The 19,238-nt window shown below is 33.3% G+C and overlaps 1 protein-coding gene across 20 annotated transcripts in view; it reads left to right on the top strand.

Annotated features, from left to right (window-relative positions):
- Nucleotides 1-19,238, top strand: part of LOC123549036 (uncharacterized) — a 35,194-nt gene that overhangs the window by 6,395 nt on the left and 9,561 nt on the right. For 5 of the 20 annotated variants that reach the window (XM_045336850.2, XM_045336810.2, XM_053524795.1 and 2 more), the window contains 12 exons: nt 121-265; nt 577-661; nt 1,183-1,316; nt 1,819-1,918; nt 4,401-4,424; nt 7,218-7,256; nt 8,707-8,804; nt 10,629-10,712; nt 16,001-16,066; nt 16,254-16,387; nt 16,912-17,100; nt 18,981-19,124. In XM_045336850.2, the coding sequence (XP_045192785.2) occupies nt 121-265; nt 577-661; nt 1,183-1,316; nt 1,819-1,918; nt 4,401-4,424; nt 7,218-7,256; nt 8,707-8,804; nt 10,629-10,712; nt 16,001-16,066; nt 16,254-16,387; nt 16,912-17,100; nt 18,981-19,124 (1,242 nt within the window). Of the gene's footprint in view, nt 1-120; nt 266-576; nt 662-1,182; nt 1,317-1,818; nt 1,919-4,400; nt 4,425-6,595; nt 6,614-7,217; nt 7,257-8,706; nt 8,805-9,332; nt 9,402-10,628; nt 10,713-11,974; nt 11,999-13,195; nt 13,259-16,000; nt 16,067-16,253; nt 16,388-16,911; nt 17,101-18,980; nt 19,125-19,238 lie in introns of all 20 variants that reach the window. The other 15 variants (XM_053524797.1, XM_045336875.2, XM_045336828.2 and 12 more) reach the window with 15 other exon arrangements.

Raw genomic sequence — 19,238 nt, 5'->3', positions numbered from 1 at the left:
TCATTTTTACTGTAGGGCATGTCAGGCTTCATTGCTGATTTAAACCCAAGTTGAAATATATACCATTTACTTGCAACATTTATTACTCTTGCAACTACTGTATTGTTTATATTTGTCCAGATTTGCCCACATTGAAGGTATGTAATATGTTAGATGACTACGGTGAGGACAAGAGAGATTTGTTTCCATCAAGGTATGGAGGAAAGCCTGCCCATGATAGGAATGAGCTGTATTCAACATTTGAAAAACCAGTCAGAACACAGAGGTAGGCTAATGGTTTTTTTGTACACTGTTTATTTTGTAGCGAGACTAGTTCCGTACATCACACATAAACCTATGGTTTCCATGGCTCTTTTAGTATGATTTTTTCCCTGAATTTATGAAACTGTCTGTTGAATTTGGAGCAAGCCAGTTCTTCTGTATTTTGACGATTTTCCCTTACTTGTTTTGGGGTTTTGCTTTCATAATTTGCAGTAGGAACACTGTGTGACAGTAATTAAATCTGTTGATATTTTTTCTTCCTAGTACCGGTACATATTTACAATTTTTATAATATTTACCTGTATCTTATTGCAGTATTAAAGTAACCAGGGCTCCACAGACTTCACCTAAATCAGGAACCAACTCAGAGCCTCCTGTATCTAAATTCAAAGTTGTTGAGGTCAGTGCCTATTTCATTTAGCAGAAAAGTATTTTTATTGTTGTTGAATTATATATAGCCAGCATTGTACAGTTTTATCATTTATTAGCAGTCTACAGTACACAGAATAAAAAACATGCGACCACCTGTACTAAGCCACTTTTCTTTTCAAACAACTGTATAATGTCCAAACCAAAAACATTTTAGTGTATAGATACATCCTGTTACTGCTAAACAAATTTTTGATTTTGCAACCATTGTGCCCAGCAGGTAAAATTATTTGCTAAAGCATCTTATTAAAAGAACATATAAGAAACTTTTTATGTGTCATTTTCGTATGCTCATCTAAGTAGTGAATACGTTTGCACATGTAAACAATTAACTTTTCCTATAGCAAACAAACTATTTTCATAGTCAGTAGACTAGTAGAAATGTTTAATTCAGTATCTAATAGGCTTTCATTTATTATCATAAAAGTGTTTTAATATTTTTGTTAAGATATTTTTTAAGTAAAATAAAATGACTTGCCTTTCATCTTAAAGGTGCAAGAGGTGTTTGACCCAGAGGATCTAAGCAGAACATGGGATGATACATTTATACCAAAGTCATACTATGTTTGGGTGCCTAACATGAAGAAAAAAAGGCGACGGAAAATGGCAAAGAATCAGGAGGAGAGGTAACTACTCTACCATTACCAAATATTCTTGCATAACCAAATATCCACTTAATAGAAAATTGCTTAATAATGCAAAGCTCCGTCTTTGTGTAAATTTTCAATTCTACCGGGCAGAAAAGTAATTAAAATCTGAGTTCCAGAACTCAGTTTTGCGAATCAATAAAAAAGGCAAAAATAGCAAGAATTAAGTAATTTCTTTAGGTGGACTCTTGGCTGACTTTAGATTTTTTTTTTCCACATTAAGATAAATGTTTACTTCATGTTTAATTTCATTCAAATACAATTTTGAGCCAAAAATGGTAGAAATTGAATCCTTACTATGGCCAGAACAAGCAGTCTCAGGCTGCTGTACGGAATATCTGTTGATATAGCTTTTGGGCCACTTACACATATTTTTCCTCTTAATAAATGATAAAGTCTATTATTGTAATAGACACACAGTAGAGGAAGATAATACTTTTAATCATTTTAATAACTTCAAGCATATTTATACATTTTGTAGCCCTATGACAAAGCTGAAAGGTAAGGGATCGGTAAAGTTCAAGGACATGACAGAAGATATGGTTCCTAAAGAAATAGAAAACAGCCGAATTACAGCTAGGGTAGGTGGCTTAATTCTGCATAAAATACTGTGTAAATATTTTGCAAAGCTATGTGTTGAAAAATCAGATTATTCACAAACCTTACTGCACCAGTGAGTCAAGAATATATGCAGCAGTTCACAAAGTGATGCTTTTCTTAAGCTTTTTGTTTATTTCTGCTTTTTTGACATCTGACAAAATACTCAGCTCATATGCACCACTAATTTGTTTTTAGGAGATGCAGGATGTTAAATATATGACATTCAGCTTTCATTCTTTAAAATCTGGGTTAAAAAGATTGTGTTTTAGTTTTACATTACCCTTACAGAAGAAAAAGGCCTGCTGCGTACTCTTGCTGTGTACATACAGCGTATATGATGCGTACATGATGTGTATTGAAATCAAGGGCTTTAAATAGTACGCAGGATATACACCGCACATACACCGATAATACGTTTGTAGTACACTTTTGACATGCAAATGAGCTCTGCCGCGTACTACTTGCTGCGTACATGCTGTGGACTACATAGTACACAGGATGTACGCTGGAGGAATTTAGTATGCGGGAAATAGTACGCAGCATGTACGCGGCACATACACTTTTCACATGCAAATGAGCCTGCGGTGTACTACCCCTGCGGCGTACATGCTGTGTACTCCTGCAGCGTACATGCTGTGTACTCCTGGCCCGAGTCCTGCGGCGTACATGCTGTGTACTCCTGCTGCATACATGCTGTGTACTCTTGTGGCGAAACTGCTGTGATAATGTAAATTCCCTACCCCACCAACTTTTGTATGCAAATGCTGATCATTTGGACAGAAAAAAAAACAGAAAAAAGATAAGTGACATGCATCAATAAGTATTTACCCTTACCAAAATAATGTAGATTGATGTTATCAAATAAATTAGTATGCTTTTCTTCATCCACTTTTCAATGAAATAAATCAATTTTTGTAGCATGTAATTTGGTAAACATTTGAAGAAAATGGCGTAACTGCATCAAGGGGAAACAACTTTAATGCAACTAAATATAAGTGTTATGATTTATTATAGACGATGTGTGCGTAGTATGTATTTATTTTGATTAAAATCCATCCGAGAACAATCTAGGACTGGAATTATATAAGCATTTATACACTTTTACGTCCGTAAAAAGTAGCGCGCCAAAAATTTTTGGATTGATTTTTTCCAATGGGGCAAGCGCAATTAGCCAAAAACGTTCTGAAAATATACGAGCGGCAAATCCGATGAACAACTTTTTAATCTGGTGAGGCCTTAATGAGTTAACATAATGAGCATTAAAGCCTTTATAAAACATGATAGAATGGTGTTTTGCTTAAGAGTATTCAAATAACAGTGAGAGCTATTAATTCTTCTCATTCGGGCGCTGTTGAGGCATTATCTTGGTAATTATTTCATGTATTACAAAATGTAATGCAACGAAGTTCAAATAAGGCTTTTCAATTATCCAAGTTAGAAAGCTCCAGGATTAATTCAAAATGAAAAAGAATATATTTTTACACTGCATGCAAGGTGCAGCTCAGAAATCACTAAGATGCAGACTTTTACCTAAAAAAATTCAAAGTATAAACACCAAAAGAAAATGAACAAGTCCCTCCGGCGTATATGAAGTTTACTTCAGACTTTAACTTATAAAAAAAAACTGAGTATAAATGCCAAAAGAAATTGTACAAGTCTTTCCCGCATATATGAAGTGTACTGCACAAATTTCAAAGTATCTGCGGTGTACATGCAGTGTACTATTTTCTTGTACAAGTCCCTCCTGCGTACATGCAGTGTACTCCTTAAATTTTCAGAGTCTGTGCTGCGTACTTGAAGTGTACTAGTGACCTCCTGCGTACATGCTGTGTACTCGTCGAAACAGTACGCGGCATGTACGCGGCATGCGGTGTATGTAAAATGTACTCCTCTGGCGTACTACTGTGTTCGCGGCATATACACAGCAAATACGCAGCATGTACGCCACAGAGGTTTGCTTTTGTAAGGGTACTGCTGTGCACAAGTGTACGTTTACTGCTCTATTTATTAGGACATTGTCTTGTTCATTTGGAATATAAATCTTGATTGTGTAGTTCTTAAGTCATAAAAATTCTTCAGTATAGTATATTTTTTTTCTGTTTTCACTAATGGCAGAAGAAGGAATTGTTTTAAAATAACAATTGTATTTTTTAATGTTTTATATACAGACTCATTTCCTTAAATACAGATTGATTTTATTGTTCTATTGACAGACTAATGAGTTGTTGAAAACTGCCTGTTTCTGAAAAAAAATAGTGAAAAAAATCTTTTAAGACTTTATGCATGTTATTTTGAAGGAAAATGTTGTATGATAAATGAATATAAAAAACAACCAATGACAGTATGAAAGTTAAAAGATCCATATATGTGTATACTTTTTCTGTATAAGAAATCCAGCTGCTGTTTTACATTAATTTTGCTGTTAAAATGTCTGTTTCAAATTTTTGCATACACTAATTGCAGTTTGAAGAATGGCCTGTATTGAAGGTATTGATACATGTTCGTCTTAAACTATTCTAGCAAACTTTCACAGAGCCTATGTAAAAAAAAAAAAAGATTATCAAGCACTGAAGGCAGTGTTCAAAGTTATTTCTTTAACCCTTAGCCTGCTGGCGGCAAGTGATTCTGCCTTTGCGACCAGTGCAGACCAAGATCAGCCTGCACATCCGTGCAGTCTGATCATGGTCTGCACTGTTCGCTATTCAGTCAGTAAATTTTCAGTGAACACCCCTTCAAATGATAAATGGTATTGCCCAAATTGAATGAAAGACCAGTCCATTTTAGAAATTTAGCAGGCTAAGGGTTAAGTTTAAACATCAGTCTTAAAGTGCAGCCATCTCATTGGTGAGTTAAAAAAATCAGATGTTTCAGTTTTGAGGCTTTTTTTGAACTGAGGTTTATAACTTTTGGTTCTAGGGAGACCTGGGTGTATTTGCAATATTGTCAGTACTGATGATTAAATATTTCAACTGTTAATTTAACATTTATATGACTTTGACTGGTTTACTGTGGAAGTTTTCATTGTTCTAATTTCTTTTTCTTTTCAACTATATATATTTTTCTTATTACTTGTGTAATGTATCTATAATCTTCTATGTATATCTCATGCTGTATATATATTTTTCTAATTTTCAAAAATCTGGTATATAGTGGCTTTTAAATGCACAGTTTTAACTAAGACCAAATAATCTCTGTGTGTTTGAAATACCATAAATCAGAAATTTCTTTTACATCTATAGGCATAATGCCTCAAATACACACATTATCCACATGGTTAATGAAAGCTTAAGTTTGAATGAACAAAAATTGGTAGACAGGTAGCAAAAATTCTGCCAAAATCCATTGAATGTTCAGGTCAAAGGGTTTGACTCCTTTTGCACATGAGATTTTTAAGATCTGGCAAAGAGTTATGAAAATAAATAGATTGGCAACTTGAAAGGCATATAGAGCAAATCTCGCCAACATCACATGGGAACTGAATGAGATCTCTTTTTACCGGTGTATGAAACAGACAGCAGAAGGATAAAAATTTGTGTTGTGAAAAACTTTCTATCAGATCGTTTGTTTATAATGATAATGGTGTTTTTTTTTAATGTTATTAGTATTTTTTACATGGGGAAGGAATGAATTTATAATTGGAAGTCTGAGAAATCAACAGTTGTCGTTTGAAAATTGGACACAGTTTGGTTTATTACGTGCCGGCCGTATCACCAGTGTAATAATTTAATAAGCGTCTGTCGATTTGATCACGATTGTTTAAGTCGGCAAACGCTTCAACAAGATAACGCGCTGAAACGAGCTTACGCGAGAATACATGTATCTCCTGTTGCCATTCTGTGTATTTTATACTTCTTTGGCTCTGGCAATGCCTATCATAAATATTTTAAGATGATCATGGACAAAGGTAGCAAGAACGCTTGTAAAAAGTTAAATAATGTTATTTGTAACATAATCACTGTAAGTATAACATAAACAATTTGGCTAATTTTCAGAACACATACATGTTTGGTCTGAAATAGAGTAACTCCACTCTAACAACATATTTACTATGTGAATAGTATTTCTTAGTGTAATAATGTATATATTATTCATTGTATATTTGTTTATCTCTAAATCTACAAGTACTGTGAAATCTTTTTTTTTTCCATGGCATAAAATTTCATGGCTTGTGCAAAAGCAAGCATGTAATAACACTAATATTGATTGATGCCTGCTGTAGTTAGGGAGGGGTTGGAGGTGGGGGTTGGAGCATGCACTCAAAATGTTGTTTTCTATTTTTTACCTAAACTTTGATTCATTTGATGACATTTGCAGAAATTTTACACGAAAAATAATATGCTAGTCAAATTCATGTTTGAGCCTGGGGTTCTGTTCTTCTAACTCGTTGCATGCCTGAAAAAGGACTTGAATTAACAGTTTTTTAAATTTGAGATCTCATTGCATAACTTTGAACTCCATGATATTAGCTGCCACAAATAAAAGAAATGATTTCACTATACTTAGAACCAGTTTTCTTATCATGTTCTGATTTTCTCTTTATATTCTAAGCTGTATAGAAGCCTTTACATTTTGCTTATAGAAATAGATAGGATATCCTATAAACAGAATAAAAAGAAGAAAATTTAATAAATATCATAATTGAATGTTTTTAACTCTAGGAGTTTTATGTGTGGAAGGTATGGACAAAGCACCAAACTTGCATGGTGATATTGATATATTGTTTGCTCACCTGAGCCAGGGGCTCACATTTTATATTGTAACCCTTGTACTGTTTACACAAAAAGAAGATGATTTTTTTCAAACTGGTTACTTGGTACATAAAATGAAGTCTTGTTATTGCTTTCTCCACAGTAACAAGTTTGAGAAGAATTTCTGCAATATGATTGTCTACAATCTAAGTTAACGTAAGATAGAGTTAAAGACTAAATACTCTTTATCCTGCTAGACTAATAAGAGGGTGTAATATGAGACCCTCGTGCCTTTTATGAAAGATGCTGATAAAACTTCTAATAACCAGCTTTCTTGATAAAAAAAGTTATGTCACTTGGTCAGATATAAAAAGGAACATTTATCACTTGAAGTTACTCTCTATTAAACAGCTGTATATGCTAAAAAGAGAATAATTTTTAAGCCCATTTTCGTTTACACTTGAATAGTGCAAATGTGAGTGATTTGGAATATTTTTGTCTTCTTATCATTTATATCTTACACTTGAAGCATGGCAATATGTCCACATTGCACTTTATAAATTTATTTTTGTTTTTGATTATTGCACACTAGCCACTGAATGAGAAGCATAAATATGGACAGTACACTCGGGTAAATTGCTGATTGTTGTTTTTAAGCTCTAGTTTATTTTCCTCGTTAGTCTGCCTCCTTTGGTTGAAGTTTAATTTGCATTGTCAGTTTGTAACAGTTTATCTGTTTTATGTATTGTATGAATATACTGCATTTTTTTCAGTTTAAGCATTTCAGTTATTTGTGGTTTGTTCATGTCTGTGAATACTGTTAGAATTTACAGCAGATCGCCACTTGTGCTATTTATTTTGTTACTTCTATAAATAGAAGGTTGTTGTGCTTTGTTAGAATTTGAAACCAGTTTGTCATCTTAATAGTATTAATATGGCCATACTTCGAGAGTTTTGTAAATTTTGTAATATTCCCGATGGTGAAATATCCGATAGTATTCATAAACAGAGTGACATGCAAATTCAAATTACTACTAAATATTTAACAGTATTATCTCCAACAATATAGTCATCTACAAATCACAAATTCTTGACATGGCAAATATGGCTGTTGTCTATGAAAACATTAAGTGAAAAATGATGCAAAAATTACCAAATTTACAGTGCTAATGCTGAAAGAGCCAGCTTGATTTGCTTGTTATTGAGAGTACCACACTGCTAGTCCAGAAGTTGAGAATTTTGTTGTTCTGCAAGGCCAATGCTATCATTTTACAATTTGATGGAAGTCAATACTTTTGGAGTGTTCAACCAACCCCTCTGATTCATGAGAAGGGAACCTTCATGGCCAAGTGCTTATGGTTGCTGAATTCAAATCACTTACCACTGACCTATTCTGGTCCAAGTCCTGTCTGGGTTGTCATGTGAGGAAGCCGCCCGGCTGGCTTCTGGAAAGTTGGTTCTACCTTGGTGCTTTTCTATGCTTGAAATAATGCTAGGAGAGGGCACATGATATCTCCATCCGCCATTGAACCATAAGATACACAGAACTGAACTGTCTGTTTGACTTATAATGCAGTGAAAGGAAAAACGTGAAAAAATCATGTTGAGGAGTTGTCATTTAAACTTATAAACTAAGGCTAAGTTAGTATTGTTATAAAGTGAAAGAACTTTTTATAGGTTACCTGATGATATTTTTCTTTATACCACAAATCAGTGCACAATGTAGTAGTTTGACTGTTCTATTTAAGAAAATATAAGATTTTTAGTTCACCAACCAGTCAGTGTTATGTTAGTTAATTATCTCTTTTGTACTGACATGACTATGGTGATGGTACTTTACAATGGTGACTAAATGATTAATTCAGATAGACAAAATTAATATAACATAGATAATGTATTTAGTACATAAATTTTTCTGAATTTGTTTGAATAACAATATGTGTATGCTATTATTTACCTTTGATTAATGTCAAAACTATACATTTTCATGAAAAAAAAGTTTAAAAGAAGTGAAATACCTAAAAAGGAATGTCTTTTTAAAATATTTTGAATGGTAATATCATGTTTCGACATTATTCCAGAAAAAGCGAGCATCAGCCAGATCACCCATAATGCCTCAATACTCGATGTCTCCACGAACCACTCAAGGCTCCTCAAAAATGGAGTTTGACCATGAAGGGTAGGTATTATATGAAATTCTAAATTATGTAAGAAATTTTGGGTAAAATTTGATTACATTTAGGTATAGTTGCCAATAATTTTATAGGAAATATAGACTTACTTTGTACATACTCCTGGAAATTTCAAAATTTAAGTGTATTATATAAAAATTATGACTGCTTTATTGAATTTTGCATCAGTATAAGTCTGTTAAAATGTAAATAATTATTAAGTAAAAAATGTCTGCCCAAGTCTGAAAAAGGCACTAAACAAAAAAAAAAGCTATGATATTTTTCTGGCAAAACTTATTTAGCGAAGTTTACTTATTACCTATATCTCAATTACTGTTATTGTGTCAGTAAGAAAGATTCATTTTTGAATTATTTTCAGGGTGTTTCACAATGTTAAATAATTATGATTTTTAAAAAAAGTTCCAGTTCTATGCACAGCTATGTAAGTACAGTACATCAGTACATTTTCAGGAGGGAAAAACATAAAATAAACATGTTACTATAATTATGATACGCATGTTTTGTTTTAATTTTAGGGAGCTTTCTCAAACATTTAGGTCAACATGTACTACAAATAGTTATTCTGATGACTGTTACCATCCTGGGTAAAGATACATTCATTGACATAGTCATTGTTAATGAATGATAATATGCATGATGCATGTCCAAAAACTGTAATATTATTTGTTCAAATCTCACTGAATATTGTAAGGAAAATGTAAATATACATTTATAAATTTCTACAAAACAACAAAACAAATTTTCAATGATAAAATAATTTTTAAAAAACCCAATAGTGTGGAGGTTGCACTGCTAGAATTTTATCATTTAAGAAAAGGGAGATTACTGTGAATTCATTATTTTTCATTGGAGCTTATATTCATGGCATTCAAGATTGCATAGGTACATGAAATTTAATCCAAAGGAACAAATAAAACTCCTTTTTCTTTAACATTTTAAATCCACAGTTTTCTGTCCCAACAAAATGGCCACTTTTGCTAGAACCACAAAATTTAATGCTAATGAATTTAAATGATTTCACAGTATGGAATAATCTGCTTTTGGAATAATTTCTTGTTAATTGATACATTATTCAGTGAAAGGAACAATTGAAAGAGATAATTATTAAGATGACCAGAACTATAAATAGAATTGCATGAACAATAGCATATTAAGTTGTAATGCAGCTAAAATATCTCTTAATACAACAGTAATGTTAACTTAGCATGTTGCATGATCAAAAATTCTGATATAAAATGTTGCTACAATTACATAGATTAAAAAAAAAGATTAAGCTAGAAAGTTCTGTGTTTAGTCTCATTGTTAAGATACATGGTATATAATTATGAAACAGTATTAGAATATTTTATGAAATATCAATATTCACCCACAGTTTTAGTTAGAAGTTGAAAGATAACTTCTGTTTGATGAGACAGAAAGAAGCTGCGAAATAAGCTGGTATTGCACAAAATGGATCATTTACAATTAGAAGAAAGAAATAGTAGGCTTTCGGTCATAGACCGCCATATCAAAAAGTACAGGGAATTTACTGGAAATGAGCTGAACCTGTATAACTTGTGAATAAGGTTACATTAGGCATTTAGTTCGTACTTATTGATGAGTAATGTAAACACATGCAAGAAGCAATTTTATTTCAACATTAGACATTTTTCCCTCTGCGCACAGAATATGATGATACATTATGACAAAATTTGCCACATGTGATATATATTGAAGAAAAAAAAGTTTTTTCTTCCATCTGTGTGACAATAATTGATGGCACTTTAACCTTATCATGTAGTTTTATCCTGATTGAATATTTCTATATTTAGTTACCGTAGATCAGGTCAGATAAGTGTGCCTATACCATCAAGGGTGAGCGGATGGCGCACCCCTGGTAATATGGTGTTCCTGAGGTAAAAACTGCAGCCTGAATCACATGTTGCTTAACGTACCTGAGACATGAAGTGCAATGCTACATTATTATAATATGTAAATTTATCAAGGCTGAGGTGAAATGCTTTATTAAATATGATACATTACGCCATTGCCTTGTCTATGTACAGTTATGTTGCAATCACATGTTTATAGCTTTCTTTTAAATGTTCTTCACACTTGGGAGATATATAAAGTATAAGGGAAGAAGCAAAGTTTTTGAAGGTTTAAGCACTTACTCACACCAGCAGTTTACTGCTGAAGTTATTATTGAAACAGTATTCTTGTCACTGTTATGGTACTATTATATATATTCATGGCTGACTATTATTGCTTACTTCTGAATTTATTGTATTTTATGAAACACACATTCCTGTCGCTATAATGGTTGCCAGTTTTTTGCTGAAATGATATTGAATAGTCAGGTCTGTTCCTGGTATGGTTGACCTACTGACTTGATCATTAATTGTTAAAAAAATTTCAACAAAATCAAAGAGAGGATTTTGTCCACCTTTGTCAAATTGAGCAGATGGGATTTTGTCCAATGTGGTGGTGTTTGGGGAATATATTTTGACCTACATTCTTATTAAACACATATTCTTCTCTCTTTATACTTTGTGTGCTCAAATCATGTATCCAGGTGAAATAGTTTTGTGATAAAAAAATCTTACCAATTTGAAAAAACAGAACCGATGGAAGACGAGATGACACATAACACACTGGGGAATTTGAACAATTTATTTAGTTAAACGACCTGTTTTGGTCTTATAAAGACCTTCTTCAGGTTTATAACAATTTGAAAAAAGGAAAAAAATGATCGTAGTTTAATTTTCAATAAACCTTTGGTTATATAAATAACCATCTGAGAGACATACAAGCATTCAGTAGTGTTGGCTTTACTTGCTTGATAACACATGCAGCATTTAAGCATGCTTCTTTAATATATTTACTAACTGAAAAAAATATCATGTTTTGATTGTACCCTCTGTTTTCTATAGAAGAAAGCAAAATGTATAGTATATAGGGCAAAGTATTTTATGGAAGAAATTGATAATTTACTGCTGATGATAATAATGATGAAGATTAGGATGATAGTGGTGCTGCTGATGATGTTTATTATAATGATAATCATTATTATGGTTAAAAGATGTTATATCGGTATATAAAGCATGATTGTGTAAAATAGGTAGTAAAAGTGGCTTAATAGATATAATAAGCTTTTTTTGTCTTTGTTAATTTCTAGACATCAGATAACTTTGTATTCAAGGTAAAGTTGTTTAAATAAAGTGGTTGCAATTTCATACAGCTAATCTTTAAATATAATAATATAAGCATTTGCAAAATTTTGTCTGATAAGATGAATCTAGTTACCCACTACATGTGAATGATATGCAGTATGCAGATGCTTGCTTAAATAAAAGCTAAAATTGTACATATGCACATACAGGTATGAAATTGCAAACATCCCTATAATTGTTTCATTCACAACTTTTATGACATATTGCTTTGAAATAGTCAAAAAAAAGGAAAGAGCAACCATCAAGAATTATAAAGTTGTATGTGCTATGGTATGACCTTATAATAAATTATTGCAGACAGTCCAGATGCAGTTTCATTGTTCTGTTGATCACATTTTTTATATTTAAGAAATAATATATATCAGTCAGTATAAACAAAAAAAAGACAATATTTTATGTTAGCACTATTTCTTGGTTCCTACAGGTAGATTGATGTGACATCTCTCTGTATTATTAAGAATAAACATAATTCATGGTATTAAAATTGCAGTATTAAGGCAACATTTTATCTGACAGTATTGGTCAGATTTTTTGTCAACTTAGTCTGTAAGCAATTCAAGCTTTGACCTGTCATATAAGTTAGATATCTCTCAAAGTCAAGTTTATTGAAAACAGTCATTATTAAGTGTTTGTCAGGTATTTTTTTCTCTCTCAATTAAAGAAAGGACAGTCTGTCATAAATGTGTGAATGAAACTTTATTTCTAAAGCTCCCATATCTATTCAGTATGTACCTGTAGATGGTTAGAACATTCGTACGCAATATGTTATTATGACTCATGATTTTTGTAGTTCCCCTTTTAAATTTTATTTCCAGTTTTCCAACTGGATAGCATTGCTTATTTACTTTTTACAAGATAAAAACTGCAGTGAAAAAAACTCTTCACTTAAGCATCAATGGCTCGGGAACCAGGGCTGACTCATGCATCAATGGTTGTCAGACTTGGGAACGAAGACTGACTCATGCATCAATGGCTCAGCAACCAGGACTGAAGCATGCATCAATTGCTCTGGAACCAGGGCTGACTCGTACAGTTCCTTTGGCCCCTGGTCATTTTCCTTTTATTTTGTGTTTGTATAGCTCAGAATCCTAGACAACTCCACATGTTGCTCAGCACCTTACAGCTTTGATCTATGTATGTTTTACTGTATTTCACTTCTGTTGTAGTTGTCTGTCTGTCGAGCTGCAGTCTGAAAACAACCAAATACTTGAGGAGAACATTTTGTATTTGTACGATTTTAGGAAGTTATTCATGATTCTGTTGGATTTGTTCAACTTTTTGGTTTTGTTGTTTTCTTGAAATGTTTAGATATCATTTTTCGCAGTGATCATTTAAAAAATTCAGATCTGTTTCCTTTCTGATATATATCTTCTTCAAAATAATAATTTAAAATTATATATGTATTTATTTATTATGAATAATAATGCCTAAATAACTAAAAGAATGCAACAGCGAATGGTTTTGTTTTTTTTTCCATGTAAGATAGAAATATTTTTCACTAAGTGAATTACACTAGAATCTGTGGTGAAAATGTAAGATCTTGTGTTCACAGTGAAAGGTACTTGATCTTACATGTAAAAGATTTCTTTTTAGTTCATATTTATCAATGGTTTTTATAAAATGTTGTTTATCTATTTTATTTTTCACTGAGTGAAAAATATATTTGATATTTTTCACTTTGAAATTATAGGTTTTTCACTTTGAAATTATAGGATATATTTCACTCAATTATTTCAGTAATTCACTGAAAGACTATTACTGTGAAATCATTTTTATTCACGTAGGATGAATTTTTGCGTATTTCGCGCTAGGACCGATGCGCAAATTTAAGACCGCGCTATTATTATTTTTTATTATATTGTTTCCTTTCTAAAATTGAAAATGCACGAATTAAAGCCCGCGCGAAACAGTCCTTCTTCACACTTGCGCGAAATTTCATGCCAGCAAATTTAAATGATTTCACAGTAAGAAGGATTGTTCAATATAAAAAATTGCTGTTTCTGTGAAAATAAAGTTGTAGTGGTTTTGATACTAGTCATTAAAAACACATGGCAGTTGAGAAGTTTGATATAAACATGTTTGTTATTTAATATGAGTTAACTAGATATTTATCAAGAAAACATTAACATCTGACAGATCATTATGGGAACTATAGACATTTTTATCTGTATCAGTTGTAAAAATAAAAATAAACATGTTTATCCGCTCAACTGTCTTATTTTCTTAAATGATTAGTACATTTAATGAAGTTGTTGTTACAAGTAAGTTTTCAAAGTATATTATGAATGTTTACTACTAAACTGAATAAGTTCCAATGTTCTGAATTTTGACACTTCAGGTGCTTATTGAAATAAAGAAAAAAAATCATGTACAGACCTGAAATCACAGCCTTCCCATTAAGGGCTTAACCCTTACAGAAGAAAAAGGCCTGCTGCGTACTCTTGCTGTGTACATACAGCGTATATGATGCGTACATGATGTGTACTGAAATCAAGGGCTTTAAATAGTACGCAGGATATACACGCACATACACGATAGTACGTTTTTAGTACACTTTGACATGCAAATGAGCCTGCGCGTACTATTTGCTGCGTACATGCTGTGGACTACACAAATTACACAGGATGTACCTGGAGGAATTTAGTATGCGGAAATAGTACGCAGCATGTACGCGGCACATAACTTTTCACATGCAAATGAACCTGCGTTGTACTACCCTGCGGCGTACATGCTGTGTACTCCTGCGGGTACATCTGTGTACTCCTGGCCGATCTGCGCGTAATGCTTTACTCTTGTGGCGAAACTGCTGTGATCATGTAAATTCCTTACCCTCACCCACTTTCTTATGCAATGCTGATCATTTGACAGAAAAAAAACAAAAAAATGATAAGTGACATGCATCAATAAGTATTTACCCTTACCAAATAATGTAGATTGATGTTATCAAATAAATTAGTATGCTTTTCCCTTTACCACTTTTCAATGAAATAAATCATGTTTTTGTAGCATGTAATTTGGTAAACATCTGAAGAAAATGGCGTAACTGCATCAAGGGGAAACAACTTATGCAAACTAAAAGTAAGTGTTTATAATTTCGAAGTATCTGCGGTTTACATGCAGTGTACTATTTTTTGTACAAGTCCCTCCTGCGTACATGCAGTGTACTCCTTAAATTTTCAGAGTCTGTGCTGTGTACTTGAAGTGTACTAGTGACCTCCTGCGTACATGCTGTTAACTCGTCGAAATAGTACGCGGCATGTACGCGGCATGCGGTGTATGTAAAATGTACTCCTTGGCGTACTACGTGTTCGCGGCTATAACACAAGGATCAAAACGCACATGCATAGTACGCCACAGAGGCTTGCTTCTGTAAGGGAATATTAAAGGAGTTTTGTTGAAATTTAGTACATATAATTATATTTATATATACAGAAAGTTAGAACATAGTTATGAAATTGTCTTCTAGTCTGCTTTCCTTCTACCCAACTTCTAGCAAAATGGAATACATGTATTCTGACATACTAAGTTATGTCAGATTACTATTTCCGTACAGTTTAACACATTATATAAAATTATCTGTTCATAGTCACAAGAAGTGGTCTCTATTCTTTAACATTTGTATTTAATGCATTGTATCACTGTTGCTTTTCTTTTGCCTTCTCATCATCATATGATATAAGAATGACATTATGTATTTTTACAGTGATGTTCACGTTGTCATGATTCATAGTTTCTGCATATTTGTATAGAAAAAGTTATTTTAGGTTTTAAACTGCAGGAAATGAAAAATGAAAAAAAATTATTGTCATGGATTACATAGTTTTTAGAAAATAAATGGCTGCACAGCAGAACATTGGAGATTAAAGAACAAAAAGACTGTCTATGTACTTTTCTGAACATATTTTCAGCTTGTTGTTGTTTTTTTAACCTGTGTATATACCACTGTAGCTTATATGTTTTGTTATTTTTAGTATCAGTGAATTGCTGGATTTGCCACGAGATGTCTTGGTACAGGTGCTTGAAAACACTCGACAAAGGTACGTGTGCTTTCGATCATGTTTCAATTGTTCTGCTACAAAACTTACAGAGTATGTCAAATTTTTATAGGCAATTAAAATTTTTACCTTCTTTGATAGAAGTCAGTACATTGTCATATTTTCACAGTGTTTGTAAAATATCACTTAATATATAAGTCACAATTTAAATTCTAGTTTTCTGTTTTAGTGATTTGATGTCTCGTGAGAAAATTCGGGAGGTTATTCGAAGATTTATGCCACCGTCACTTGAACGAGGAAACACTAATATTTCATTGGCTAGTCAGGATTTATTACAGCAGAAAAAGCTTAACTTACATGAAGGTAAAATTGTGATTTATTTATAGAAGCGTATCATGTACAAGTAATTCAAAATGTCATTTGCTTTGGTGTATTGCATGCTGTTGGAATGTTTGATTACGTACCGGAACGAAATTTATAATTATTTACATGCTTGTAAAAACTTGTATATAATGTAAAAACTCATATTTAATTTTGATGTGAATAATGAATGGACAGTTCCGAGTTTTTGTCGATAAATTTCATCTAACTCCACCCTCTGTTGTTATTTTATTCATACCAAGGTCAAGTGCTCACAAGCGGTATCACAAACAAAACGCACATGGTCTGTTGTGTAAACTAGGTCAATAGTATTTGACAGTCCCAATTGGACAGTCTGTTTTATGTAAACATTAATGATTGACAGTTTTGGATCCGTCTTTTGGATCCATTAGCACATGACATTAAATCAGTACCGTATTGATGGGATGGAATGTCATGTTTTGTTGATAAACAAATCAAGATACATGTGTTGTATATTTTTCTTGCACTGATACTGTACATTACAGGTAATAAGAATGTGCGCGAGTCTCATCTGATGGAAACAAAGCCAGTATTTCACCTTGATGATGATTTAATTGATGATGATGAGATAGATGAGGACATACAACGGAGCACCAGTCCATACGGGTCGTTGAAAGAACTTTACTTGTCTCGGGATTTCAACAAATACAAAAAACCATTGCCTGCAATTTCAGGTAACTGCTCATGCAGTTTTTTGCAAACATGTAAAACTCATTTTCATAAGATCTCTTTAGGGAGTGGTTAAGGTTACTGACTTCAAATCATTTGACCCTTAACTGTGTGGAATTGAGCTGCTTTGGTAGTTATGTTAGAAAGCTATCCAATTGGCTTGCAGAAGGGTGGCTGTTCTATCAAGGTGCCAGCTCATGGCTGAAATTAAATTAGGAGGTGTAAGTAAGGTCTTCCTACTCCATGTAAGCTGTAGTCACAGTATGGCCTAAATTATGATGGTGTCACTTAAAATCCAACCAAGAAAAACATCAAGAGAATGGCATTGATATACAAAAATAAGCTAGACTTTCATAATTGGTTATAACTTTCTTAAGTTTCTAGCACCTAGACAGCATCTTTGTGTTTTCCTCAAAAACGTTATATTTTTTAAAGCTAAATGACATCAAAATGTGTTGTCAAGTTGGTGCAAAAGACTGAGGAGCAGATATATCTCTCAGTGTGTGTTCCAAGGTTAAAAAGAAGTTAGTTTGGAGAACAGTCTCAGAATGCAATTTTACTGTTGGTCAATTTCAAAACTTGTGTTCAGAGTCAACCAATCAGATGCTGGAGATTTAAGACTGTTCTCCACCCTTACAGAAGAAAAAGGCCTGCTGCGTACTCTTGCTGTGTACATACAGCGTATATGATGCGTACATGATGTGTACTGAAATCAAGGGCTTTAAATAGTACGCAGGATATACACCGCACATACACCGATAGTACGTTTGTAGTACACTTTTGACATGCAAATGAGCTCTGCCGCGTACTATTTGCTGCGTACATGCTGTGGACTACACAGTACACAGGATGTACGCTGGAGGAATTTAGTATGCGGGAAATAGTACGCAGCATGTACGCGGCACATACACTTTTCACATGCAAATGAACCTGCGTTGTACTACCCCTGCGGCGTACATGCTGTGTACTCCTGCGGCGTACATGCTGTGTACTCCTGTGGCGTACATTCTGTGTACTCCTGGCCCGAGTCCTGCGGCGTACATGCTGTGTACTCTTGTGGCGAAACTGCTGTGATCATGTAAATTCCTTATCCCACCAACTTTCTTATGCAAATGCTGATCATTTGGACAGAAAAAAACAGAAAAAAGATAAGTGACATGCATCAATAAGTATTTACCCTTACCAAATAATGTAGATTGATGTTATCAAATAAATTAGTATGCTTTTCTTCATCCACTTTTCAATGAAATAAATCAGTTTTTGTAGCATGTAATTTGGTAAACATCTGAAGAAAATGGCGTAACTGCATCAAGGGGAAACAACTTTAATGCAACTAAATATAAGTGTTATAAATTTCGAAGTATCTGCGGTGTACATGCAGTGTACTATTTTCTTGTACAAGTCCCTCCTGCGTACATGCAGTGTACTCCTTAAATTTTCAGAGTCTGTGCTGTGTACTTGAAGTGTACTAGTGACCTCCTGCGTACATGCTGTGTACTCGTCGAAATAGTACGCGGCATGTACGCGGCATGCGGTGTATGTAAAATGTACTCCTCTGGCGTACTACTGTGTTCGCGGCATATACACAGCAAATACGCAGCATGTACGCCACAGAGGCTTGCTTCTGTAAGGGCAAAGTCAGGTTTATTACCTCGGGCCTTGGTTTTAATTACAATATGTAATTCAGTTTATATATTGCAGTTACTGGCTAAAAAAAATTGTTAAGCATAGAAGCTTTCCATAACAAATGGTTACCAGTTTCATTATATAATTTTTTTATATTGGATCTTGTTAAGGGTTATTTTAGAATGTGTGTTTTATACATTATTTTGACCATTTGTAGTTGGAAATTGAATGTTTTTATGTTACAATGTGTGTTTTATAGCTGGAGGGCGAGCTGTATCAGCTGGTGACATGTTATCCACCAAGATTCCATCAATATCACTGGGACTCCCTGAGCTACCAAGTGGCATTAGACAAACTAAAGCTTTCACATACTCAAAGAAGGCTGACCTAGACTTTACTTTAGGTATGACCTTTTACATTTCTCAGATATGAAGTATTGTTTTACTACATAACTTCATCGATACGCTAGAGCAGGGTACATGTGTGACTACACAATCAACTTTGTTTTTGTTACATG

This window comes from Mercenaria mercenaria, chromosome 15, assembly GCF_021730395.1.
Source record: "Mercenaria mercenaria strain notata chromosome 15, MADL_Memer_1, whole genome shotgun sequence".
Classification (NCBI taxonomy): Eukaryota; Metazoa; Mollusca; class Bivalvia; order Venerida; family Veneridae; genus Mercenaria; species Mercenaria mercenaria.
Note: the sequence above shows the minus strand (reverse complement) of the source record. Positions and strands in the feature narration are given on the sequence as shown.